The sequence below is a fragment of the Pelmatolapia mariae genome, linkage group LG5 (assembly GCF_036321145.2).
Source record: "Pelmatolapia mariae isolate MD_Pm_ZW linkage group LG5, Pm_UMD_F_2, whole genome shotgun sequence".
Classification (NCBI taxonomy): domain Eukaryota; kingdom Metazoa; phylum Chordata; class Actinopteri; order Cichliformes; family Cichlidae; genus Pelmatolapia; species Pelmatolapia mariae.
In genome coordinates, this window is record NC_086231.1 from 20,118,174 (window position 1) to 20,143,860 (window position 25,687).

At 44.1% G+C, this 25,687-nt stretch overlaps 1 protein-coding gene across 2 annotated transcripts; it reads left to right on the top strand.

Annotated features, from left to right (window-relative positions):
• Positions 1-380: 380 nt before the first annotated feature.
• On the top strand, positions 381-25,602 carry LOC134627735 (rootletin-like). Of its 2 annotated transcripts, none has more exons than XM_063474093.1 (37): positions 381-516; positions 5,531-5,657; positions 5,734-5,876; positions 7,139-7,330; positions 7,411-7,488; positions 7,581-7,672; positions 10,020-10,185; positions 10,287-10,393; positions 10,481-10,708; positions 10,940-11,030; positions 11,110-11,196; positions 11,281-11,466; positions 11,714-11,913; positions 12,020-12,202; positions 12,519-12,663; positions 13,482-13,628; positions 13,920-14,150; positions 14,979-15,172; positions 15,252-15,379; positions 15,474-15,643; positions 15,735-15,914; positions 16,115-16,249; positions 16,364-16,507; positions 16,849-17,087; positions 17,171-17,330; positions 17,435-17,602; positions 17,704-18,127; positions 18,396-18,559; positions 18,660-18,780; positions 18,992-19,155; positions 19,554-19,769; positions 20,591-20,815; positions 20,902-21,051; positions 21,192-21,392; positions 21,957-22,088; positions 23,331-23,504; positions 24,833-25,602. In XM_063474093.1, exons 3-37 carry the CDS (start codon positions 5,742-5,744, stop codon positions 24,929-24,931), a joined length of 5,856 nt encoding a protein of 1,951 aa, XP_063330163.1. In that variant the 5' UTR covers positions 381-516; positions 5,531-5,657; positions 5,734-5,741; the 3' UTR covers positions 24,932-25,602. The 2 variants fall into 2 exon arrangements, with proteins under 2 accessions (XP_063330163.1, XP_063330162.1); XM_063474092.1 differs by lacking the exon at positions 381-516 and adding an exon at positions 4,921-5,188.
• Positions 25,603-25,687: the final 85 nt, after the last annotated feature.

A 25,687-nucleotide genomic window follows, 5' to 3' on the forward strand; every position in this document is an offset into this window, starting at 1 on the left:
TTTTAATTAAGCATTGGATATGATGATATGACTGGATTTTAGATATTTAAAAGTGTTATTTTGTTCAGTTAAAATGATTATAAGATATTTTGAAATAAAATAATGAAGTGTGTCGATGCTTTAATTTAACATTGGATAAATGTATATGCTCGGATTTTAGATATTATTTGAAAGATAAACATCTGCATCACTAAAAATATTTCAATTTTTACACATTTCACACTTTTTTTTTTTAAGATACTCGTTTATTTGAGTGAATAACAGCGTTTATTGACGTGTTTCATTCAAAATGTCAGCACGTTATGGAGCTCGGTGTGATCGTATGATAGACCCGCCGCTGATCTGTATGAACTGGAAGTCCCTCCCCGGAAAAAGCATGGAGAAGATTTCGAAACAAGGCAACCCTGCGTGCAGGGAGCCGACGGTCCGTTTGTAAGTGCCGGGATGAGCTTCGTGCCTGCTTTTGCTGTGTAAAAAGTCCACGCAGAGGAGAAATGGAGAGACGGCAGGAAAACGGTGAGCAGACCGAGCAGCCGAGGAGAGATGTTTATCAGACAGGGAAGCGGATGTTTTCACTGCTAAAGCTGCAGCAAACACGACATGATGTAGGTGTAGATGGTGTTTATATTCAGCCTCTTGTTTCCACAGCAGTCACGATCTCCTCCTCTGATGCTTGGGGAGGCGAAAAAAGTCTCCGTTTAATTTTGGTTGGATGCTGCGCGGCTTAACGTGCAACCATCTCCCTCCTCCAACTCCTCCAACTCCTCAGACTTTTGAAAACTTGGGCGTGTCTTTGTGGTTTCTGTGCTTAAAGAGGATGTTGGCGATGAATCGTTTGGCCGTGTTCTCCTTTATATGCACATAATAAACGAGAAGCGCAGAGGGATCTGCTCAGGAAATCAGTGATTTAAGGTCGGTGCAGAAGAAGTCCTGTTTGTTTAACGTGTGGCGAAGAGCGGACAATTTGGGGGTGTGTTCGCATTTGGAGATTCAGGATGAACAATTGCGCAGATCGACAGATTTTTAAGGTTTGATTTCACTGAAGTCAGTACCAGTTATTTCCTGTCACACCAGTAGGGGGCGCCAAAGATATGAATAAGTTTAAACTGAACTTTTCATTCCTGGGAAATGAAAATCTTTCATTTATTTCAGATTAGAATACTATGGTTTTACGCCAGCCACTTTATTAGGTACACCCTGCTTGTGCGGGACCCCCCGCCTTTAGAGCTGCTTTAATTCCTGGTGATCTTAGCTGACAGCAGTGTCTCCTGTCTCCTTCTGCGTGTCTTGGTTGGAACAAGTGGTTATTGGAGGTACTGTTGCCTTCCTGTCATTCACCTCCGAGCTCTGGCATCAATGAGGCATCTTCTCCCAGAGAACTGCTGCTCATTGGATATTTTCTCTTTTTAAATCCCAGAGATGGTTTTAAGGGAAAATCCCAGGAGATCAAAAGTTTCTGTCGCCACATCCAAAGTCACTGTAATCACCTTTGTTCCCCATTCTGATGCTCCGTTTGAACATCAGCAGGTCGTCTTGACCGTGTCTATGTGGCTCAATAAACTGAATTACTGTCATGTGACTGATTAGACATTTGCCTTAAAAAGGTGTGCCTAATGAAGTGGTCGGTGAACTGGTGTCAGGAGTGACAGCATGACTGATGATGTCACAACACTAGCATCAGTTTTTTGTTGTTTATTCCTGTAAGTTTAAATATCAGTCATTCAGACATTTAAGTCAACATTCACCAAAGTCATTATAGTCCAATGAAACTGTGGTTAAAAAAAAACAAAATAACATTTTAGTTAAAGGAAATAAAATCAAAGCTAGAGATTTTTTGAGGGGGAAAAACCATCTGGAACAATGTTATTACCGTGTTATTACAGTCTACTGAGCATTGGGATGTCTAACACACTAAATCATCATCCTTTGGGAAGTGCTGTTTGTATTGCAACATCTATTCAGAACTTCTGAAAAACATGCCCCTATCAAATACTCTTAAAATTATAATAATGAATTTACAAAATTAAAAGTAAGAGTCAAATTACTAAAAACTAAACTAAACAAAAAGACCAACTCTGAAATCTAACTCAAACTAAACTGGATTGAAAATAGAAAAAACTCAGAAACTTGGGGAAAAAATCCCTATAATAATAATAAAACTGTAATAACTTTGAGTTTTGATGTTTATTCCTGTAAGTCCTTTTGTATTGGGACTTATTAAGGACATTTAATCTGGTAGTACTCGCTCCCCCAGGGCCCTGTGTGGTTTCAGGGGTTATAGGGTAGAGGGATGGGAATGTGTACTGTAAGAGAAAGTACTCACAAGCATAGAAATGCAAATGTGAGTGTGAGCGGGAGAGCTGGGTTAAGGCAGGGTGGGGGGTCTGGTATTGACACAATGATCCTCTTGTCTGTAACCTTGACAATTCAAACACCACACAGTGCAGCACACACCCCGTCATCTTCAGTGCCTGTGTCACAAAGCAAACAACAAAGCAGATGCTTTGTTTAGCTTTGTGCTAAAGTTGCTAATGTATTAAAATTAAAAACGTTTAAACGCCAAAAGAAGAAGAAGGAGAAGCAGAAAACAAAGTCAAGTGTAAAGATACAAAATATTTGTGATTTTTAAAACTATCTTTGGAAACCACCGAATTATTCCCATTACAGCTGCTTGAATATAAAGATATAATAATGGAGAAGATGTCACCTCTTTGCTCCCCCAAAAGTCCTGAACAGAAACAACACCCTTCCCACAGAAATATATTTATCAGAAATGAATAAAGTGAAGAAAACCGTGGATACAATATACTGATGTTGTTACAATTCGCATATTCAGTGGGAGAAACGTTTCGTCACTCATCCAAGTGACTACAATAAATAAATAAATAAAATAAAGTAGATCTGCGACACAGTACTTTAGTAAAGTATTTGAGTAAATGTATTAACTGTGTGCATGCTCTCATCCAGTGCACGCTGTGGGTTTTACAGTCTTCTAGTCTGACTGCATTGGTGGGAGGGGGGTATCAGTAAGATTCAGTCATGCTGCCCCCTCTGGATGTACCCCTGCCCTTCAGAAATGAAGAAGTACCCCAAACCCCAAAGGAGTACTAGTTTTACACTAGTGTAAAGCTACATCAAGATAACATTTTATACCTTCCCTTTTTTGTTTTTGCAAACACGTATTCATAGTTTCATGAAGCAGATCCAAACTGTGATGATAGTCATCACCCTAACACCAAAAATACTGAACAGCACTAAAAGGAAAACTGAAACTGACTGAGGCAGCATGTTTGGTTTTGTCTTGACTTGTCCAAACACATTTTTAAAACTACTGACTGAAATATGTTTTATGTCGTGTTTAGACTACTTCACTGCATTTCAGAGGAAAATATGAAACCATTTAAATATACTCCCATTTAAGTGACAGTCACAACTTTTCACAGACTGGGCGATCGTGGCTCAAGAGTTGGGAGTTCGCCTTGTAATCGGAAGGTTGCCGGTTTAAGCCCCGGCTTGGACAGTCTCGGTCGTTGTGTCCTTGGGCAAGACACTTCATGCGTTGCCTACTGGTGGTGGTCAGAGGGCCTGGTGGCGCCAGTGTCCGGCAGCCTCGCCTCTGTCAGTGCGCCCCAGGGTGGCTGTGGCTACAATGTAGCTTGCCATCACCAGTGTGTGAATGTGTGTGTGAATGGGTGGATGACTGGATGTGTAAAGCGCTTTGGGGTCCTTAGGGACTAGTAAAGCGCTATACAAATACAAATACAGGCCATTTACCATAAAAAAAAGTCACACATCCATGTGCAGAGCACTTAACATGTAAAAGTATATTACAAGGGTAAACAGATAGATCTTATCCTTTTTGTGTCATTAAAACTAAGAAGTGGCACAAATTACCTGGATCAATAATAATAATAAGAATGATAATATTAATATGATTGCAGTGACAAGATGTTGTTTGTTATAACTGCTTCTTTGGCTGGCAATAATTTTGTACTTTTAATTAACCCCTTAAGCTGGAGGATATTTAAAAAAAATTATTTTTTTTTAGATATTAATTTAAAAAGATCCTTAAAATCACTCAGTAACAGCTGCACTGCTGCACTGCCACTACTTATGCTTAATCGAAACAGGAAATTAGAGAGTAAATTCCAGCGATTTGGTAGACACTTATGCTCTGTTGTTTTTTGTTTGTTTGTTTGTTTGGTTTTGTTTTTAAACCCTCATATTCAAAAAGTGATTGCTGCTGTTTCTGTGGTTGTTGTTTTTTTTAAAGTCCATTATCTTTGCTTGTATTGGTAAATAGACTGTAGTCAACATGATTTATGAAAGGCTCATATACAAAATAAAGGAATGACCTGTTTTGCAAGCACCCTCATGATTCTGTTATGGTAGCTAGTGGACCCAGCCCTTTTTCACCACTTAAAGTGTGTTTTAGAAATGTCTGCTCCCCTCTTGGACAGGTCACTCTGAAAGAACTTTTTAGTCTTAATGAGACCTTTGACCTGGATAAATAAAGGCTATATAAAAGTTACCTAAATGAGAGAGATGTTTCACAGATTTTGGGTCAACAAGTCAATTGTAACAGACGGTCTGTTGTTTTTGGCAGATGATCACTTTTTGGCACGACGCCGTAAAGGAGTTTAAAGATATCTGCTGCTTCTCTCGGTGGGCTCAGGAGTGCCGTAACTATTTGAATCAATATTAACATACTGACGTCACAAAAATCAGGTTAATTGTTCGGTATCTTCTCCTCTCAACTGCGAGGCTCGAGAGTAGCTGGATATCAGTGACGTGTGGAGGGCTCTGAATGTGAGAAGTGGGAGTGTGGTGATAGTGGTGGAGGTGGAGGAGGTGGGGGTGTGCATTTTAAAACCTGCTAATCCTGCTGTCCTCAATCTCTACCTCCCGGAGGAAGAGGAGGAGGAGGAGGCGACGGGACGGTCGCGCACTGCTCCTTTGCGACTAAACTTTGTCGGCTCATACCAAATAAGCAGCTAAGGCTCACAACTGTTTCTTTTTCCCGCTCCTGCTGCAAAGCAACAGACCATCGCTGACACCGTGAAGACGTAGAATTTATTCGGAGTTAATCCTGTTACCCGGAGGCTTTTAAATACCTGCCGGTGCGATGAGCGCTGCGGAAAACTCCGCAGAAAGCGACTCCAGCAGTAAACTGGAGTCTGTGATCCAGGTGAGGCTCGCCGGGCCCGCTCCAGCTCACTTGATCATTTCATTAAATGACGCAGGTGTGGGGCAAATAATAGCGGCTCATCTGGGGCGTGCATGCGCTTGTTTGTGTTTGGGAGCAGTTTTGTGTATCCATTGCGCAGCAGTCGTGGTCCTGTGCCTGTCGTGGCACCGTTGGGTTTGTGGCACTTTTCAGACACATTATTGTGATCACTCGGTTTCTGTCATGTGTTGTGATTTTCTGTGTTTACAGCCTTATTTCATATTTTCTCAGCTCTGTGTTGCTGATCTTTCTCTAAACGTCACAAACTAAATAAAAACGGCTGTGCCTGTCCTCCTCAACCAGAGGCTGGAGGAGAGCGTTCTGTCTGAGGAGAAGAGGCTGACAGTCCGGGGTCCTTCACCTGATGCCCCCCCTACATGTCTGCCAGCACGAGTGCGAGAGATTGTGACAAAGAACCTCAGCGACAACGGTGAGTTGCCACAGTCCTCTCTCCCTCGCATCAAATCAGTGCCGTCTTTGCCTGACTTTGGCTTTTCTGTGAGCAGCAGGGGCCATGTCCTCGGTCATGTCCCTCCAGGAGGAGAACCGAGTACTGCAGGGGGAACTGGCGAGGTTGGAGGACCTGCTGGCACACAGCAGAGCCGACCGAGACGAGCTCGCCATCAAGTACGGTGCAATCAGTGAGAGGGTAAGGCAAGTCTCCAGGATGCCTGCAAACAGCACTTAGTGGTCAGATTGGTAGAATAGGTTGAGAGGTGGATGGAATCATCATAGCCTGTTAATCTCTTGCGACAAGTTCAAACGCTCTTCAGGTGCTCTGGCTTTACACACATTTAAAGCTGAGGACCGGGCCACATTCCCTTTTCCTCATTTATGTGTTTTTTTGGGTCCTTCCTTTGTCTGAGATTTGCTCGTCTCCCAGGTGATGGGGGCTGGAATCAACTGAAGTGGAATGTTGCCATGGCGTCTGTCACCCTGGGTGACTGTAAACAGGGGCTTCAGTGGCGAGGGGAGATGCAGTGTGGGTGGGTGGGTGAGTTGGGTACTACAGCTCATTTGGGGTGGGTTGAACATTACAAAAGGAATAACTGCAGCCTGCTTCCTAAAGCACGAAGAAACTGTGCTGGAGATCGTCCAAAGGAATCTTTTCTCTTTAAAGAATAAATAAATTTATATATGTATATTTTACTCTTGTAGGCTGTTGAGATGCCTGCTGCTTTAATGTCACACATAAAACAACCAGTTTAAAGGAGAGTGTCCACCTTTTATAACTTAATGGACTCATTTCAAAAGTGTATTTAAAGCAATAACTGGTCTCCACTTTGGGATACAGACACTCTGTAGTACTGAGCAGCTGGGATATATGTTAGTATGTGAGTCAGCTTTCTCTTAAATATAACAGAACTAAATGGCATTCACCCTGTGCTGCTCTAAGTGCCAAAAAACGATTTATAAACTCAACAGATGTCTCTCTGTCCAGATGTCACGATCAGGTTACACAAAATAATTCAGGAACCTTCTTGTGAAGAGTTTCATTTAAGAGTGAACATCTATGCAGCATAGAAAGAAAGATGTGGCTGAAAACAAAGTTAGTATTTCTTAAGTACTATGACCTCCATTTATGTAGTTTAAATGTAGTATTTTCCTTCATTTTATGCATTCATGAGAGGTTTCACAGGAAATGATCAGGATGTGTTTTGTACCAGTGCCATCAGTGTACGCACAAGCTGTCCAGAACAGCTGCTAAATGGTGAGATGGTTTGGGGAAATTCTGTTTTAAAGTCTGGAAAATAGTTCCCATCTCAAGTACTTAGCTCATTGGGACTTACAGAACACGTATACAGGTATTTTTGGATGCAGTCCAAACTTGGCAGTGCCATGCAGATCTGTCATGAAGAAGTGTGAAATTAAACCCGACCCCTTGCCTCTTACCTTTCATTAAAACCACAGCTGGAGCAGGCGCTGCGTTTTGAAACAGGGGACGGGGACCACGATTCACCAGAGTCACGCAGCCTGGCTCAGCAGAATGTGGATTTGCGCAGGCGGCTGGACGAGGAACAGGCGGCCTACAAGCGCAAACTCACCGCATACCAGGAGGGGCAGCAGAGGCAGGCGCAGCTCGTGCAGAAGTTGCAGGCCAAGGTGCGTCTGTTTTATTTCCCTCTTCTGCTAAGTTGCTATTGATGAGGTGTGACTACTGGTGTTATTTCCTGCTCCTTCAGGTGCTTCAGTATAAAAAGAGGTGTGGTGATCTGGAGCAGGCGCTGCAGGAGAAGTCATCAGAGTTGGAGAAAAACAGTGTAGGCGACCTCGAGTTTACTGTAAACATAACGAAGCCGATTTTTATGCACAGGTTAAAAATAATATGTCCAATGTCATCTTTTGATTTTAGGGTCAAAGCGAAACATCGAATGGTCGCCATCAAGATGAAGCAAGCAGCAACCTGGAGGATGCTTTAATCCGTCTGGAGGAGGAACAACAAAGGTGATGCATCATGAGAGACGAGACATAAAATGATTTAGCTGCAAACCTGTAACGTCCTCAGACTGTTGAAAAGTATCAGTGCAGACAAACCAGAGATAACTCAGAGAAAATTCAATATTATTTATATAGTGCCAAATCAGAACAACTTAGACGTGCTTTATATTATAGGGTAAAGATCCTGCAATATTAGAGAGAAAAACCCAACAATCAACCAGAGTAAACATCTGGTTAGACACCATGCTTTTAAGATTTTTAGGGTTGAGTACAATAACCTCAGTTTTATCTGAAATTACAAGCAGAAGAGGTCATCCAGATCTTTGTACCTTTAAGACATTCACACAGTTTAATTAATTGGTGTGTGTTATCTGGCTTCATGGATAGATAAAGTTGTGTGTCATCTGCATAGCAGTGAAAATGTATGCTATACCTTGCCTAAGGGAAGCATGTATAATGTAAACAGAATTGGTCGTAGCACTGAACCGTGTGGAACTCCATAATTAACCTTAGGGTGTGAAGAGGACTCTCCATTTACATGAATAAATTGGATTCTATGAGATAGATATGATTCAAACCACCTCAGCACAGTACCTGTAATACCTACAGCGTGCTCTAATCTCTGTAGTAAAATGATGTACAATATTAAGCTATCAAATCAGAATCATTCATAACCTTCACTAAAGCTGTTTCTGTGCTGTGATGAGCTCTGAAACCTGTCAGGAACTCTTCAAATAAGCCATTCCTCTGCAGATGATCAGTTAGCTGTTTTACAACTACTATTTCAAGAGTTTTTAAGATAAAAGTTAGGTTGGAAATTGGCCTATAATTTGTTAAAACAGCTAGCAGTGGTTTAATAAGTGTCATTGTAAAGAATTGTGGCACGTAGCCCATAAATAGAAACAGAAACATTAAAACCTGCACTAACACCATTTTTTGTATGTCAAACTTTTTTTTTTCTTTTTTTTTTAGCAAAGTCTAAGAGGAAATTATTTAACTGGTATTTATATAACACGTTTACACTGTGACCCACATTTATGACAGCTGTGGTTGTGGGGATAGAGTGAGATGTCTGCTAATCAGAGGGTCAGGGTTCAGTCCCAGTGTTGAAATGTGTCTAAATTAGTGTGCGATAAAGCTAGGTAAAGCTACTTTTGTCTGCTCCTTTATTCACAAGGAAGCAGCTTAGCAGGTTTCTACGCATGTCTCATTAGGCAGATTTGTTACACCAGACGCCTGTCCTTAACTCAAAATGACTTGTGACTCCTCCTGGGATCAAACCAGGGACCGCTGCACTATAGAGGCACTGTGTGTGTCTGTGTGATTGTTAAAAAGTGTTTAAGAGAGCAGGACAAAAAGCTGTATTAATGTAAGTGTGGCCTATGATGTAGCAGCACTTTGAGTAGTATGAGCAGAAGACGACTGTATAAGTCTGTTTACCACAAGCATTCATACAGTGCTTTATTCTGTGCACTTCAAGCGTGTTGTCTCTATCACACTCACACTTCAGTGGCTGTATCCAGGACAGTTTTCGGTTCATTTCATCATCTTGCCCACATCTTGCCTTCCAATTATTAGTTGAACCTCCTGAGCCACAGCTAGGGTTGCACTGCCTCTATGATACTCTCAGTGCAACTTGAGCACCGGCAGTTTAGTGGGAGAATTTTATTTAAAAAACTTAAATTCAGCAAGGACGTCCTCTGAGATCAAATTCTGCTTTTGGGAACATCACACTATGATAGCTCCCTTTGAAGCTGCAAATAAATGTATATGGATTTATTACTTTAATTTTACATATGCAACAGTCTTTAAAAAATGAATTTAATCAACTTATTCTTGTTTTGTTTTGTTATTGTAAGGATCGATGGACAGAATTGATATAGATGGTATTGCACTCATGCAGGAAAAGCGTATTTTCATGGCCTATGTATAGCAGATATAAATAGTTATCTAACTGCCAACATAAGCTGTTGGCCAGTTTGTCCACTGAGTTGTTTTTTTTTAACTCTTTTTATTTAGGGACTGAAGATTTTTGTGAGACATTTTTGCACTTGCAGCCAAAACTATTTTTACAGGAATGAGTCATGAGCTCATCTGTGATTGTGCTCCGTTGTAATTTGACTTTAACTTTTACACCAAAAACATAGGAAATATGACAATGAGCAGCCTTTTTTTTTTAAACCACGCAGACTCCAGTTAAGGAGGATTTCATGAATTCAGTCATGTATTATACCACACATGTGCAGGCCTGACCAGTCTTCTCCTTTGCGTTTTATTTAACCACTTTCTTTGTAAACAGCTCCAGCCTGAACTGCGTGTGTTATATTTGAGTGTTTTCATGTTGTGACTTCAGGAGCAGCAGTCTGTCTGCAGTGAATGCAATGCTGAGAGAGCAGTTGGAGCAGGCTGGTTTGGCCAACGAGGCTCTCAGCCAGGACATCCGCAGGCTCACTGCTGATTGGACAAAAGCCAGAGAGGAGCTAGAGCAAAAAGAGTCTGACTGGAGGAGAGAAGAAGAGGTGGGAGAGGGATGCTTCTCAAATATTAAAAGGAAATTCAGGAAAGTATAAATTCGGAATAATCATTTACTCGTTTCAATTTCCTCTGGCCTCCGGTTCAGTCTTTCCACAGCTACTTCAGCAGCGAGCACAGCCGACTGCTGACACTGTGGCGACAAGTGGTTGGGTTCAGGAGGCATGTCTGCGAAATGAAGAGCGCCACTGAAAGGTAAACTTTGTTCTCCTCAGTCTTATTTTATCTTTTGACTCGTGTTTTGTCTCTCACTCCTTCCCACCTCTCTCCAATCTCCCGCAGGGACCTGTCAGATATGCGTAATGACCTGGCTCGGACGTCCCACTCTGCTCAGGTGTCCTGGGCCGGGTTGTGTGCCACGCTGCAAAGTCGGGAGGGAGGAGCAGTTCTGGCTCTGGAGCAGGAGAAAGCTCTGAGGGTTCAGCTGGAGCAGCAGCTGAGAGGTCGAGTGGCAGAGATGATGAGCTTTCAGAGCAGGATGGACGCAGAGAGAAGCGAGCTCAACGTCAGGTCAGGGTGCCGAGCCGTCCTGCAGGCTTAGAGTCGTATAAGTTGTTTTTAATCGAGCTGTCCAACAGGAGGAGCTAGTTTAGTAAAAGTCCCCGTTGTGTAACAGCGGGAAGACTTCCAGCACTTTTCATTTAAAACAACAGGAACTGACTCAAAGTGCAAAACTAAAGGTCCTTTTTACCGTCCGTGAGAGTTTAATTTTATATTGTCTGTTTTCGTTCTCATTTTTAGGTTGTCAGATTTGGTGCGAGAAGGGGAGAGACTAAAGGGACAAATTGAAGAGCGTGACAGAGAAATTGTGACACTAACGAGGAAGCTCGAGGTGAGACACCAGTCACGGAGGCCATAATGGTTTCATACTGGTCCGCTTCATGTGCTTCATGTGAATCATTTCCCTTCAGGAGCAGAGCGGCAGTGATGAGACTGACATGCAGATGATGAGGACTCACACTGAGACGCTGTTAGACACACTGCGGGACATCGCTCAGGTAAACAACGCACACATTTTTACATCGGCTGATTTCTCAGTGGGAACCCAGATGGAAGGGCTTCATTTTAACCTGCGTTTACAGACGGTTTCAGCAGACGGAGAGTCGTCATCGTCAGAAGCGGATCAGGACAATTCTGGTGCTCTGATTCGTGACTCTTTCCCTCGAAGGCCGTCCTCTCCCACTCGACCCTCCTCGCTGTCTCCTCTCCCAGAGGCGGCGCTGTCTGCTCTCCGCTCTGCAGTCACAAACAAGACACTCCAGCTGCAGGTGACATGTTAATCTATAAACACAAAGGACCGCACACAAACATGGAACTCTCTGACAGAGGTCACCGATTTTATTTGCCCCCCTTTTCTGGATGTTTAAGACAAGCTAAACGACTTAAAAATCAATGAAGCTCAGACATTAAGTGCTAAAATCTGTGGTGAGACTTTAAAATCTTTCATGTTGTAGGTGCTGTATCCTTGTAACATCATCATCATCATTCCCTCCACTTGTCCGTTTGTTTTTGCAGGATGTTCGAAGCCGTCTGCTCTCTGCTCAGTCGTCTGTGCAGCAGTTACGAAAACAGCTTTCTGAGTCCGAGTCGGCTAAAAGAGACGCAGAACAGAGAAGCCAAACTCTGCAGCGGGAGAGGGACGCCGCTCAGAGAGAGAGAGAGGCCGCGCTGCGAGAACGGGACCGTGTGAAGCAGGAGAGAGACACGCTGGCCAGGTTTGCCAAATTTCACTTACAAAACCTGCCTCAAGACCCAACAGTGTATTTATCCTCAACTCTGCATTATATTCTCACATGCACACACATGTGGTGAATGTTGCAGCGAGAAGGTGAACCTGGAGAAGACGGTGCAGGCAGCACAGAGCAGCAGCCAGCTCCTGCAGATGGACTGCGAGAAGCTTCAGCTGACCGTGGCGTCCGTGCAGCGAGAGCGAGACCACGAAAGGGAGGAGAAGGAGGCTGCCGTGCAGGAGAGAGACCGGGCGAAGGCAGAGACGCTGAGGGTGTAAGCTGGCTAATTCGTAGAGATTAAGTGAATGTGATGTGGGCACTAATCCACATGCTGCACATGCTCACAGTGTGCCATTCAAAAGATCTGCATCAGCTTCCTCTACATAAGCATCTCAGTCATTAACAAACTCCTCCCTGTACAGCCCCAACATCTCATTTACAGCTTTTGTGTAAAAGTTTGACTCTATTCACAACTATTGTGCTGTCCAGTCGTCCCTTCCTGCAATAGAACAATAAGCTTCACACACTAACAGATACACACCAAGAGTCCTGCCTGATTTTCAGTGAACAACACGTGTTGCCTCAAACAGACAGAAGCAGTTGGATCAGAGCGAGAGTCGAGCCTCTGCTCAGCGTGGCGAGTTGTCTGCAGTGAGGGAGACTCACCAGCAGGGGGAGGTTCAGAGGCAGCTGCTGGAGCAAGAAAAAACACAGCTGTCTGAGGCGCTGGCTCGGGTAAGAAAATAGTCATAGTCTGTGTATTTGTCAGAGGTGAAGCGCTACTAGAGTACTGCCAGAGTGCAAGGGAGCGACACTCTGTCACTATTTTGTTTTGGATGTATTTTTGAGAGGAAATTAAAGTTAGTCCATTAAAATTCAGTTGTCAGTTTCAGGGTTTTTCATGCGAGAAAGTTAATGAAGGCAAAACGAGTGGTGGAAGTGTTCATGATATTAAGGTGCAGATTTAGTAGCAGTGTCCCAAAAACAATAGAGCATGCTTCTTTCAGCGCTAAATGTAGTGTTAGACTGTGTGCTGCAAATATCAGTAAATCGAGTATTTTATATATTTTGCCTCTGATGTTTTGTGAAAAGGAAAATCCTACAAATACATTAGCAATAAGGTCAGCCACTAAACAACCTGCAGTGTCTACGGCTTTTAGCTCCAAAGCTGATGCTGCACGTCTTCAGACAGCAGCTTTGTAACGCCAAAAGAGGGAGTTATACAATTAGTTTTGCAGCTGACCTCATAAATATATTTTTAGGAGTTTCCTTTTTGAAGCGCCGACTGTACAACTGTACATGTCATCTGTGACACAGATTTCAGGTTTTTGAATAGTTTGTCATGAAGCAGCACTCCTCTGGATGACTCCTGCCTCCACCTGAGCTGTCCGATGTAACTAAAACTCAGAAGACTTTATGTTTTTAAGTTTAGTCAGACATTTTATTCAGTTATTCTTGAAAACTTTCAGATAAACTTGTGGTGCAATAGCCCGACTGATGCGCTCGGCTGCTTAAACAAATAGCACCTGTTTGACCATGATTCTTCCCTCCAGGCTGAGAGCAAAAACACGGAGCTCTCTCTGCTGCTTAACAAGCTCCAGTCTGAGGATGCAGCTCTCAGAGACTCTCTGGCAAAGATGGGCAGCATGAACGAGGGTCTGGCACAGGACAAAGCAGCCCTGAACACCTACATCCTCAAGGTAAGGGAGCTGCAGTGCTATTTAAAACCTCCAAATATGTAGTTTCAAGCCCATTTGATATGAAACACTCTTGTGTCTCTGTGGACGAGGGTTAATGCCAGTGTAAACAGAGTAATGTAGTTGTTTTGAGATTTAACTTCAGGTGTTGCCAAACTGTGATTGGTGTGCGTCATCACTCATTTCCATCCCAGCCGAGTAAAATAAAACTATGTAAAATAAACAAACCTGTTCTAGATTTTAAAAGATGTTTTCAGGCCTTTAATGTGACTCGCTCTCACCTCTGTGTCTAAGCTCGAGGAGGAGAAAGCCGTCCTGCAGGCTCAGAAACGCGACGCTGAGCAGGAAAAGCTGACCATCAGAGATGAGCTGGTCCGGCTGGAGCAGGACAGGCTCGAGCTGGAGTCCGCCCGCATCACACTGCAGCAGTCGCTGCAGGACGCCGAGCTAAGCCGCGTGGGGATCGAGGCTGAGCTCCAGAGTCTCAGGGCTGAGAGACTTAAGCTGCAGGAGAAAGTCACCCAGGTACAACTACACATTACATCATTTCCACTCTGAGAGCACTTTAAACATGCCTTGAATGATGAATGCTGCATTCCTGTGCACATTGTGTTGTAAATAAGAGAACACAGGAAGATATTTCCTGTTTGGAAAACACCAGTATTTTACCAAAGCTTGGTGAAAAAGCAGTCGAAGCAAACAGAATTCAAAATCTGGCATTTTAACTATGACTGTTCATTTTTATAAACCCCAAAAGACGAATTAACGCTTTAGGCCCATGTTGCAAACAACATGGGCCTAAAGCGTTATTTTGAATGACCCAAAAATAAAGGCAGATAATACGACCACATGGCTGATTTCTCGCCTCAGTTATTTTTAAAAATCATTTAAAAATGGAAAGGAAAGTTTTTAAATCAAACAAACTGTTGGTTAAACTTTGAAACCCAGAAGAAAGCAGCAGAGGAGAGACGTGTGTCTGGTGTGTGCAGGTCGGTTTTTGCAAGGTTGATGAGAGACCGCTCACATATGACACTGTGACATGCAGTACCTTTTCTGTTTTTGAATCATCATGTACTTCACACTAATTATAAATAAAAGTGGGCCTTGATATAAACCATGAGGCTGTCTGATATAACAGTATGAAGGTGTTTCAGCTCCTCTCTTTTTAAGGCTTTTGAAAGCCGTTCTCTGATTGGCTGAACTTTGAAAACAGAGCTGTGGGCCTTAAATGACAGTGACAAGTACATCTCTTATAACTGACATAACAGAAACTGGGTGTTTATAGGACTCTGAAGTCTGAGCTTTTGGCTCACAGGGGTCACTTAACTGACCTCATCATTTTGTACTCAACAGCTTTGTGGTGAGGTGACTTCTTTGGGTTCTGAGTTAAGTCTCGCTAGAGGAGAAGGCCAGAGGAACGAGGTGGCCTTGGAGGAGGCCGGCCGCAGTCAGGCAGAGCTGGCCCGGGACAAAGCGGCCCTCGTGGTTCAGCTGACAGCATCTGAGAGGGAGAACGCCATGCTGTCTGAGGAACTGGCTGCTTTCAGGCATGTTTGGTTTCAGACTTGGTTAATTACTCAAAAGTGCTCAGCGCACGTGTGTGTAAGTTGTGGTTGTAACCTGCAGGTCGGAGCGCGAGTCCCTGGAGACCAGCCTGTTCGAAGTGCAGCAGCAGCTCGTTCAGGTGGAAACTCGCAGAGAGCAGCTAGAGACAGAAAACCAAACCCTGAGAGTTCGCTGTGAGACGGCTGCAGGTGAGAGGAGACGTTGTTTTTTATAATTAAAGATAATAAAAGTTGGTCAATAACAGCAAAGTTTTGTATTTGTTTTCCTGATTGTGATTTCCAGCTGAACTGAGGCGCGTTCGCTCAGATGGGGAGATTGCATTGGCCCAGGCTGAGCGGGAGAAGCAGACTCTGAGTCAGACTTTAAATGCGGCACAGCTGGAGGCGCAGCAGGCCTTGCGCAAGGCCTCCTCTGAGCATCAGGAGGAGGTGGAGAGATTGGTCTCAGAAAAGGTGAGTGGGTTCAGTGGATCACTGATTAGTTTAAATGCTATTTGTATGAATGTTTTTACACTTGGATGAATGTCATCATGGTGTTTTGCAGGAAGTTGTGCGGCACAGCTTGCTGATGGAGCATGAGGTCACGCTGAGAAGGCTCAGGCAGGAGATGGAGGATCAGCTCAGCAGAGCAAAGAGAGAGAAAGAGGAGCTGCAGGATGAAATGCGGACTCTGCAGCACGATAGAGATCAGTGTCTCCTCCAGGCTGAGACAGAGAAACAACAGGTCTGATCCCGGCCTGAGAAACTATTCAGCATCTAGAGCTGTATTTATACATCAGATAGCATGTGTCATTTAAATCTTTGGTTTAAAACAGATTTCTGAAAATAATTTCTTTGTTAGAAATGCCAGCATGGCTCAGGCTGTTCCTTCCCCCCTTTTTAAACTTTGTTTTAGTGTTAACCAGACATTTTCTGTCCTCCCAGGCTCTTTCTTTGAAGGAAGCAGAGAAGACGGTTTTGTCTGAGCGGGTTTCCAGTCTGCAGGCTGAACTGTCAGCTGCAGCCCTCGAGACCGAGCGAGTGGCCAGAGAAGCAGCTCATTACAAAGAGCAGGAACAGGTGACGGGAGGAAACGTGGAGGGTTTCACTTCCTGTCCTGATTTGTATTTTGTTGCTGTTGTCGAGGCACGAATGAAAGATTAACTACAGCATCACCCTGTTTGTTTTCCTCAGATCAGAGTCGGTGCTCTGACCAGCGAGGTGCTGGAGCTTCGCTCTCAGCTGGAGGATGCAGCGTCCGCTCGTGAGAGGGAGCTCCACAGTCTACAAGAGACCTGTACTGATCTCCACTCGCGTGCTGACATCGCTCTCAAAGAGGTAGATCATCCTCTACAAGAGGCAAAATGCATAATATCAGATACCAACATCGTAACATACCTGGTTTCCACTGAACCAGGTATGACTTGATGGCCCACATTTGAACAGATTTGAGAAACAAGAAGTTAGAAAATAAATTGCTATAAGAAGAAGATCAAAGTGAGGAGAATCTGCCACTGACCATCATTGGTTCCAACTTTTTGGCATCTGTGGAAGTGGTTGTAGATATGGGCAGAGGTCAAATATGAAAACATAAAACAGTTTAATTAATTTGTTTTCATGCTGCGAACAAGCAAACATTATGTCCAGTGACCTCATTTCATCTGATTTTCACCCACCAGCTGGAGCAGTGCAGAGCCGCCCTCTCAGCCTCCGAGGAGAGCCGAGACCAGCTGAGGCGGGACTTGTTGGAGACTGAACGCCGCCTGAACCAAACTCAGGACTCAGCAGAGAGCTACAGGAGAGAGGGCACAGAGCTGCGCCGTGGCTTCAGTGATGTCACCAAGGAGAGAGAGGCTCTCAGCCAATCAAATACTTACCTGAGAGAAACTCTGCGAAGTGCAGAAACTGAAAGGATCAGGTATGCATGAGATTGGCAAAGTATCCTGGGACAGAGACACAGAGTAGATGAGATATGTAAGCAGTGTGTGTGTGTTTTGTCAGTGTGAAGCGACAATGTGAGGAGAAGGAGCAAAAGCTGTCTGTGCTGGAGGAGAATTTGTCTTCCACTCAGAGGGAGGTGACAGAGCTGCGGAGCTGCCTGAGAGAAGTTGAGCGATCACGACTGGAGGCTCGGCGAGAGCTGCAGGAGCTCCGCAGACAGGTCAGACATGCAGTCATCTCCCCCTCACACCTGAGCAGAACCTGGGAAATATGTTGCACACAGTTTTGCCTCTAAATGTAAATTTTCCTTTTGTCTGGCTCCAGCTGAAGGTCCTGGATGGAGAGAAGGAGCAGAAAGAGAGGGAGGTGGCAGAGCTGCAGACTCGCCTGTCGCTGGAGGAGCAAAGAGACGAGGAGAGAGGAAAAGAGGTTTTCACCCTCAAACAGAAGCTGGCTGAAGCCGAAACAGCCAGAGAGTCCCTCAAGAAAGAAGTGAGAATGGAGCAAAGTGAAGAAATTTCCAGCTCTTTGTTAATCTTGCTGTCTTCAGTGCGTCACTGCTGTCTCTTCTGTCTTTTTTTATGTTAATGCAGCTTTCCGTGACTCAGAAGCGTCTGCTCGAGTCTGAGTCGGGCTGGCGCAGCTGCGAGAGAGAGCTGACTGCTCAGCTGCAGGAGGCTCGAAGCTGCGAGAAGAAGCTCCAGGACGAAGCTAAGAACTTGTCCCTGCGCGCTCAGACGGCCCAGGACTCCGCCGCTCACTGCAGCCTGCAGCTGAGCGAGGCGCAGGGCCGGCTCGCCGCCACCGAGTCGGAGCTGACCCGAGCCGAAGCCACGAGGAGGGACCTGGAGTTTCGTCTGAGCAGCCTGCAGTCGGCGCTGACGCGGACGCTGGGCATTGGAGCGAGTGGCAGAGGACCCAGGGGGAGGAGCCCAGGAGGGAGCTCCACATCACCTGGCAGCATGTCACGCCACCACAGCGTCTCACCTCTGCGCTCCTCGCTGTCGCCTCCTAAAGGTGAGAAGCAAACACGAGGCCTTTGTTTCATTATTGTTGCAAAGTTTATTTAGCTCCGAGACAGGATGTTTCATCACTCTGATAACAAATGACTCCAAGACTCTTCAAATTTTAGCATAATTATAGAAACAAATTACTGCTTACTGACACCCATAACAAATAACATGAGGAATTACTTTTTGCTGGTCTTGTCTCTGTAGCATTATAAGAACCCTCCTTCACTCCTTCAGCTATCTCAGCATAACATCTTTCTGTTTCTCCTGTACAGAAATTCGAGGAATCACCCCTGACAATACTTTGGGCTCAGGCGCTGTATCTCCTGAGAGAGGGGATACACCGGTGCCTCTTCCTCAGTCAGAGCTGGACTCCGAGACTGTGCGAAGCGGTCTCAGAGACTTCCTCCAGGAGCTGCGTGATGCACAGAAAGAGAGGGTAACGGGGCTGCGCGGCACGAAAATGACAGTACATAATAACTTGAGGATAATCTCTTTGTTTGTGTAGCTCAAGTCTTTGTTTATTGCTAATTTTGAAGGATGATGTCCATTGCCAGCTGGGGGCCGTGCAGCGGGAGCTGGAGGAGCTGAAGGTGGAACGGGACTCTGCTCTGAGTCGACTCACTCAGCTGCAGTACTCCATACAGGAGTACCAAGAAGGTTAGAGAGTTTACCCAAGTTGTTTAGAAAGAAGGAGATTTTAGATGAGCTCAGGGAAACTTTTCGCTTTCAACAGTCTGCTTGTGTCAAACTCTGAAATAACCTTCATCTGCACAATGAAGGCAAGCTGCCCAAAACCCATTTCTGAGTAGAATTAAAATTAAGTCCGATAATCTACTGCAGGCTGTGTTGTTTGGATGTCTCATTATAGGGAAGCGTGGACTGGATGAGCGCCTCACCACCACCCAGATTTTGCTCCAGCAGCAAGAGGAGGCGGTGAGGAGAGGAGACAGAGAGCGGCGAGCTCTCAGCGACCGGGTGAAGGATTTAGAGCGAGCGCTGCAGGCCTCTGAGATGGATAAGAAGCACATACAGGTACTCCATGTTTTGTGTTGTCACTCACACAGCAGTGATCCCAGCTCGGCTACAGTCAACATATGGTAGCGCAACAGAAGGACAATAACTGGAAGCTTGCACTGTCGACAAATGTAATAACAACAGATGCTGGCGCACACTCAGTGTTGCACCACCTGTGGTGTCTCCTGCCAGCTCTCCATATGTTTGTTTTTAATACCAGCACCTTTCAAAATGATTCACCTTGTGGGCTGTGTGTACTACAGAGTGAATCTTTTATCTGTTGTATTTTTTAGAACAAACGTATTGAGAAGACAAGGAGATTATTGAGCTGTGGCTCCTCTCTGTTTCTAATTGTCTGTTCAAACATAAGTGAATGTAGACTTAATATGACCCCTCTCCTCCATCCATCTCTGCAGGATCAGTTAAATAAGCAGCGTGCTGCCGAGATCCGTCTGGAGGTGGAGAGGAAGCGCCTGCGGGAGGCGCTAGAGGCAGCTGAAGCTCGAGCCACCAGGGTGGAGCTGGGGAGGCGCAGTCTGGAGGGGGAGCTGCAGAGACTCAAGCTGAGCCTGGGAGACCGAGAGGCTGAGAGTCAGGCCTCCCAGGAGCGCCACAACTCTCTCCTCAAACAGGTACAGATACAGAGCCGTTTATTTATGACTCATGATCAGCTTAATGCGATTAGTTGGGCCTGAGAATTTCCTTCTAATACAGGAGATTTAATGTCACTGATCAGCTGGTGAACATTTAATATTGATTTAATGCTATTGTTTATTCTTATAGTCTGCCATTTAGCCAAACTGATGTACACTACAGTGTTTACATATACAAATAAAACAACGACTTAAATACAAAAACATCAGAATTAAAAACTTAAAATTTAAAGAAACAAAGCAATCAGCGTCACTAAAAGTTACCTTGAATTCATAAAAGTCCCATGAACTAAATAAAAGAGATATAAGATGGATTTAGATTAACAGATTTTACAGAAAACTCACAAACAAATCTTCGAAACAGTGCTGCTCTGTCTCCTCAACCATAGTCGACATCAGGTGAGATCTGCAGCTTCTTTTTACAGCTTGCTGACCTGCAGTCGTGCAGCCGGGGCTGATGTCCTTGAGATAGAAAGCCTTGCTGTGGGGGGCAGCCGCTGCTCTGTCGCACCGTGGATATGTGAAAAATAGTTTCAGTTAATCCACCACTCACTCCTGGTTTCTGTTTCAAAGGAAACATTATTAGTTGTAGTGATTATTCACTAAAATAAAAGCATTATGCATTAGATCAGTTTACACTGTGGCTACAAACAACACAGCAGCTGCACTTTATAGTTGCCGTCCTGGTCCCTGCACTACATTTGACAAAAAGCAGCACTGAAATCTCCCTTTGTTTAAAAAAAAAAATCAGGTTTTTGTTTGTTTTGGCCTGAAATAAACTGGTTTCGTACTAATTGCAGGTTACTGAAGGAGAAGCCCGCGTGGCTCTGCTGCAGAGAGAGGTGGAGATGCTGAGCCAGGCTCTGCTCAAATCTCAGGAAGGTGAAACTTTACTCAGAGAAAAAATCACTTCTCTCAACCAGACGATTCAGGAGGCGGCGGCCCTTCAGAGCAGCACGCAGGGTCGTATGGCTGCCCTGCAGAAGACGCTCAGCATGGCTGAACAGGACAGAAGGCTCCTGCAGGTGAGAGAGAGAGAAAAAAACAAAGGGCTTCAAACAGCGTTGCTCAGATGTGAATGTTGACGTGAGGATTATTCTGTGCTGTTAAGGAACAAATGGATGCATCCCGAGCGACATTAGCTGAGGCGAGGAGAAACACGGCCACCCTCACTGAGCGCGTGCAGAGCCTGCAGAGTGAGCTGACCGAGAGTGAGCTGCGGCGAGAAGAAGTAGAGTCTGAGCTGAAGAGCGCTCAGGAGGTTAGAGACAAACAGATCCCCAGAGACACTCGTCCACCTGCAGGGCTGCCGATCTGAAGCTGCGCCAGTAAAAGAGTAGATTCTGCACAATGCTGAACTCAGGCCGGTGTTCTTGATAGATTTCTGTCTTCCTCCGTCAGGCTCTGCGACAGCGCTCAGCCAGTCTTGCGGAGGCTCAGCGCAGCGCCCAGTCGGCTCAGACAGAGCGGGCCGCTGTGGAGGAGCGGCTACGGGCGCTGCAAAGAGCAGTCGCCATGCTGGAGACGGAGAAAAAAGATGCAGAGAGGCAGGCTGTGAGGCTGGAGAAAGATAAGAACGCACTGAGAAACACACTGGACAAGGTCAGCGCTGTGTCAACACGTGTTTGTTTCTTTGTTTGTTTTCTTTGTGACCTTCTGACCTTAAAGATATTTGATTTATATGCCAGTTAAGATTAAAAATGGCCTGCAGAGCCTTGTAGCTACACCACACACGCTGATGCATTAAAATTACTTTCAAATAAAATATCAGAACAGCCTGAGAGAAATAAAATGTTAAAAACGTCAGATAAGTACGAGCTCCTCTACAAAATTGCCTCCAAGCAAATTCTAATTGTATGATATAATTTATATATCATACATTATAAATACATGAAAAGTTTATTCTTATAGTATTCTAATAAATGTTTACTATTTACTTCCCTTCATTTAAATAAATGTTTCCAGAAATTCTGAATAAGATATGACATTTACATACATATAAAGTGTTTCCTTTGTCTCTTAAACTATAGGACTGCACAAAAACACCGCTCACATACTGTGTTCACCATCTCGGATGAGTGTTTTAGTCACCACACCAGCTCGCGTCCCTGTTTTGAACGGCTTGCATCGCCGTTGTTACATGTCCACGGTTACATTTTTCATCAGGTTGAACGTCAGAAGCTGAAGTCTGAGGAGGGCACGATGCGGCTGTCTGCAGAGAAGAGTCGCCTGGATCGCTCTCTAAACACAGCCGAGCAGGAGCTGCAGGAAGCACAGCAGCAGATACTGATGCTGCAGGTAGGGAACGGCCGCTGATGGAGGCAAAAGACGACCAAACTGCTGCCGAATCCTGCTGAAAGATTTTGTTTACTTAGCTGTGGCTGGACACGTCTACTGGAAGTGAGGGTTTGTGCAGAAAGAGCGGGCGAGAAGAAAGCCAAGCAGATGTTTCACAGTGAGAAAATAAACCTGAGTTCTCGACTTTTTGACTTGAGCAATGAGCTTAAAAAGAGTTTAAAATGATTTTTTTAACATGCAAAGGTGACATAAATGTGTAATAATCTACATTTTTTCCGTGGATGTAAAAAACACAAGATTAGTTTTAATGTTATATTGTCCATAAAGTGATATCTGAGTAATTTTCACAGATAACCAAACGATTGGACCAAAGCCACGAGATAGTTTTGGGAAAGCTTCATTTTAATGATGCTAAAGTCTTAACTATGTTTCCTATTTACCACAGACATGCCAAAAACAAGCAAATAAATTAAGCTGAAGCGGGTTTTGGAGGAATTTTGAAACGCTCATTAAAGTTGTTTATTTCAGGTCGGTTTAACATTTCAGACTTCTCCTCTTTTCTCCTCATTCAAGCCAAACTTTTCCCAAGCTGCAGAAATGTGCCTTAACCGTCGCAGTAAATCCCAAAGCTTTAACGTTCGCTGCAGAGTTTTAAAGACTGTGAGGCTAACGGCCGTGTTTGGAGTCTTTTTTTTGTTGCGTATTCTTCAATTGCTGAAGTCTTAAAAAGAGGAAAACACTTTGTGTTGTGTGACCTGATTCCTGCTGGAGGTTTGTTTACGTGAACTTTAAAAGTCCCAGGTGTCACTAGATACCAGATAATTTCATTCTTTGAATTTACTTAAACTTTATCAGGTTCACAGATCTGGAATCAGATTTGGACATGACTTTATTAGACTATTATTTATCTGACGTCTTCTTTCATTAGGATGATTCACTTTTCCCGCATTTTGTCTTGCAAATAACACACAGCTTGTTGTTGACCTTGTTGGACAGCTGTTTTACATGTTCTTAGACAGGCTCTAGTTCACTGCAGCGCGTCCAAACAATATGCTTTATTATCTTTTTTTTTTGCTCTGTTGTAACTCCGTCCATAAAACTCCAGTCGTGTTTGGCTTTCCTCCAGACGTTCTGTTCCTCTCCTTTTACATTTGGTTGTCTTCCCGTGTGTGTGTGTGTGTGTGTGTGTGTGTGTGTGTGTGTGTGTGTGTGTGTGTGTGTGTGTGTGTGTTTCATGAGTAGACACAGCTGGCTGAGATGGAGCAGTCTCACAGTTTGTGCGAGAGTTTGGTGAGGCAGCGCGAGGAGGCCCAGCGGGAGGCGGAGAGGCTGAGGACGAGCTTTCGGGATATCGAACGGACGCTGGGCACTAGAGAGCGCGCTCACCGGCACAGAGTCAAAGGGCTGGAGGAGCAGGTGCTCACATTGTGCTGTGTTAAAAGCTTTTCTTCTCTTTTTTACCAAGTTCACCTGTAGACACACCTGATGCTGGTGTTCCTGTTGCTTTTAACAAAGTTGTTCAGAATATATATAATCCATCCATCTGCTTCCACTTATCAGGGTCGTGGGGGGTACTGGAGCCTATCCCAGCTGTCATAGGGCGAGAGGAGGGGTACACCCTGGACAGGCCGCCAATCTGTCACAGGGCTAATACACAGAGACAGACAACCATTCGCACTCACACCTATGGGCAATTTAGATTAGTCAATTAACCTATCCTATCAAACTGCATGTCTTTGGATGGTGGGAAGAAGCCGAAGTACCCGGAGGGAACCCACGCAAACACGGGGAGAACATGCAAACTCCAAATGTTACTTAGCTGGATCCAAGTTTCATTGGGTATAAGTGCTTGTGTGGATCATATCTGTGGGCACAGACACATCTGTGTTTCTTTCAACATCAATAATGTTGCTTCAGGACAATCAGCACAACTGATTAATCAGTCTCATTGTTTTTTACAGGAAAAAAACTAATAAAATGATAGTGTTTGGATTTTTTCACCAAAACTTCATCTTAAAATGTTGTGCAAACACAGATGGAACAACACGATTGTTAGTATGTTGAGGTGGGAAGTAACAAAAGGACAAATATCTGTAATTTCTGCTTCTTACTTTTTAAAAACAGGCACGCTATTTTATGTCTGAAGCATCGGAGGAACATATTGTTTCCCAGCACCGTGCGACTTCAAAACAAGAAGGAAAACATATAGTTTATGTGTCATTTTTTGCACTATACTCAGTAAGGTAAATTAAACTAAATTAAAAAGTAAGTAAGTAAATACAGAACCTGTATTGGTGATACAGGTGCATCACTTCCTGAGCAGCTTTTCTGGTGTGGAAGTGTTCCTGAGCCCATGGAGTGATTTCAATGACTGAATCAGTTTTGAAGTTTTGATCAGTTTTGATTCCTCCAGATTCTTCAAATGTTTTGATGATATTATGTGCTGCAGATGATATTTGAAGGTTTATGTTGAGGAACATCACATTTGCATTCTGAAACGCTCTTTTTATACCCAGTGACATTAATAACCTGTTACTAATTAACCTAATCAGCTGCAAAAAAGTTCCTCCAGCTGTTTGTTTTTAGCATCACTTAATTTTCCAGCCTTTTGTTACTGCCTTCAAAATCCCACTCTTCTGTCCACGTCTGTAACCTGCAGACTGGATTTAAGATTGAATCATGTCATCAGATTTAAAAATTACATGTTTAACTTCTGTTTGTTGTCACCTTTATCACTACTGCAGGTGTCTACTCTAAAGGAGCAGCTTCAGCAGGAGATGAAGAGGCGGCAGCCGTCTCTCCCATCCTCTGTGGTGTCGGCAGGGAACCGAGACGCAGCTTGAAACCAGAAACACCAGCAGGAAACTCCACTCATCTTGAATGTCTCATAGCAACAACGCTACTCCACAGTTACTGTACTGTTTCAAAGATGTTTTATTTTGTGACACTGAATGAACACTATTGTAATTTTGAAGCCTTGTGTTTTTTTTCTTCATTTTGACTCAAGAGAGAGGAGGTGGAGCATTATTATTCAGCCAGCTGTGCTGAAAACACCAGCGGCCGGCCTGATTACTGGCAGCCATCTGCACTCGATCTTTGTCCAGCATATTCCCAAATTTCTTGTTCTTATTCAAGAATCACCGCAGGACTCTCCTCCAGACAGGCTGGAATGAAAATCTGCAGATTCCTCCACGTTCATGTGAACAGATGAGGACAGAAAGGGAGGACTTAACTGCGCAAACGTGCCAGGAAACAAACAAACTGAGCATAATGAAGGAATTGTACTGTATGTTCTCTCTGAAACAGATTTTACTGATTATCTGATATATATATTTAGACACTATTTTACCACTGAAGACTGAGTCCTGCAGTGATGGTGCAGTTTTTTTTATTAGGTTAATTTTACTGCTTTTTACTTTATGTATAAATACTGACACTGGTGATTAATAAGGGCGGAGTCACTCATTTGGACGAAGGGAAGCCATGTTTCCTGGAAAATAAACTTGGCTGTGTGTCCTAACTCGTGTCTGCTCATTAATATGCTTCAACACGCTGAGCTGCAGCCGGGAATCACACCTGAGTCAATGACACGCTGATCA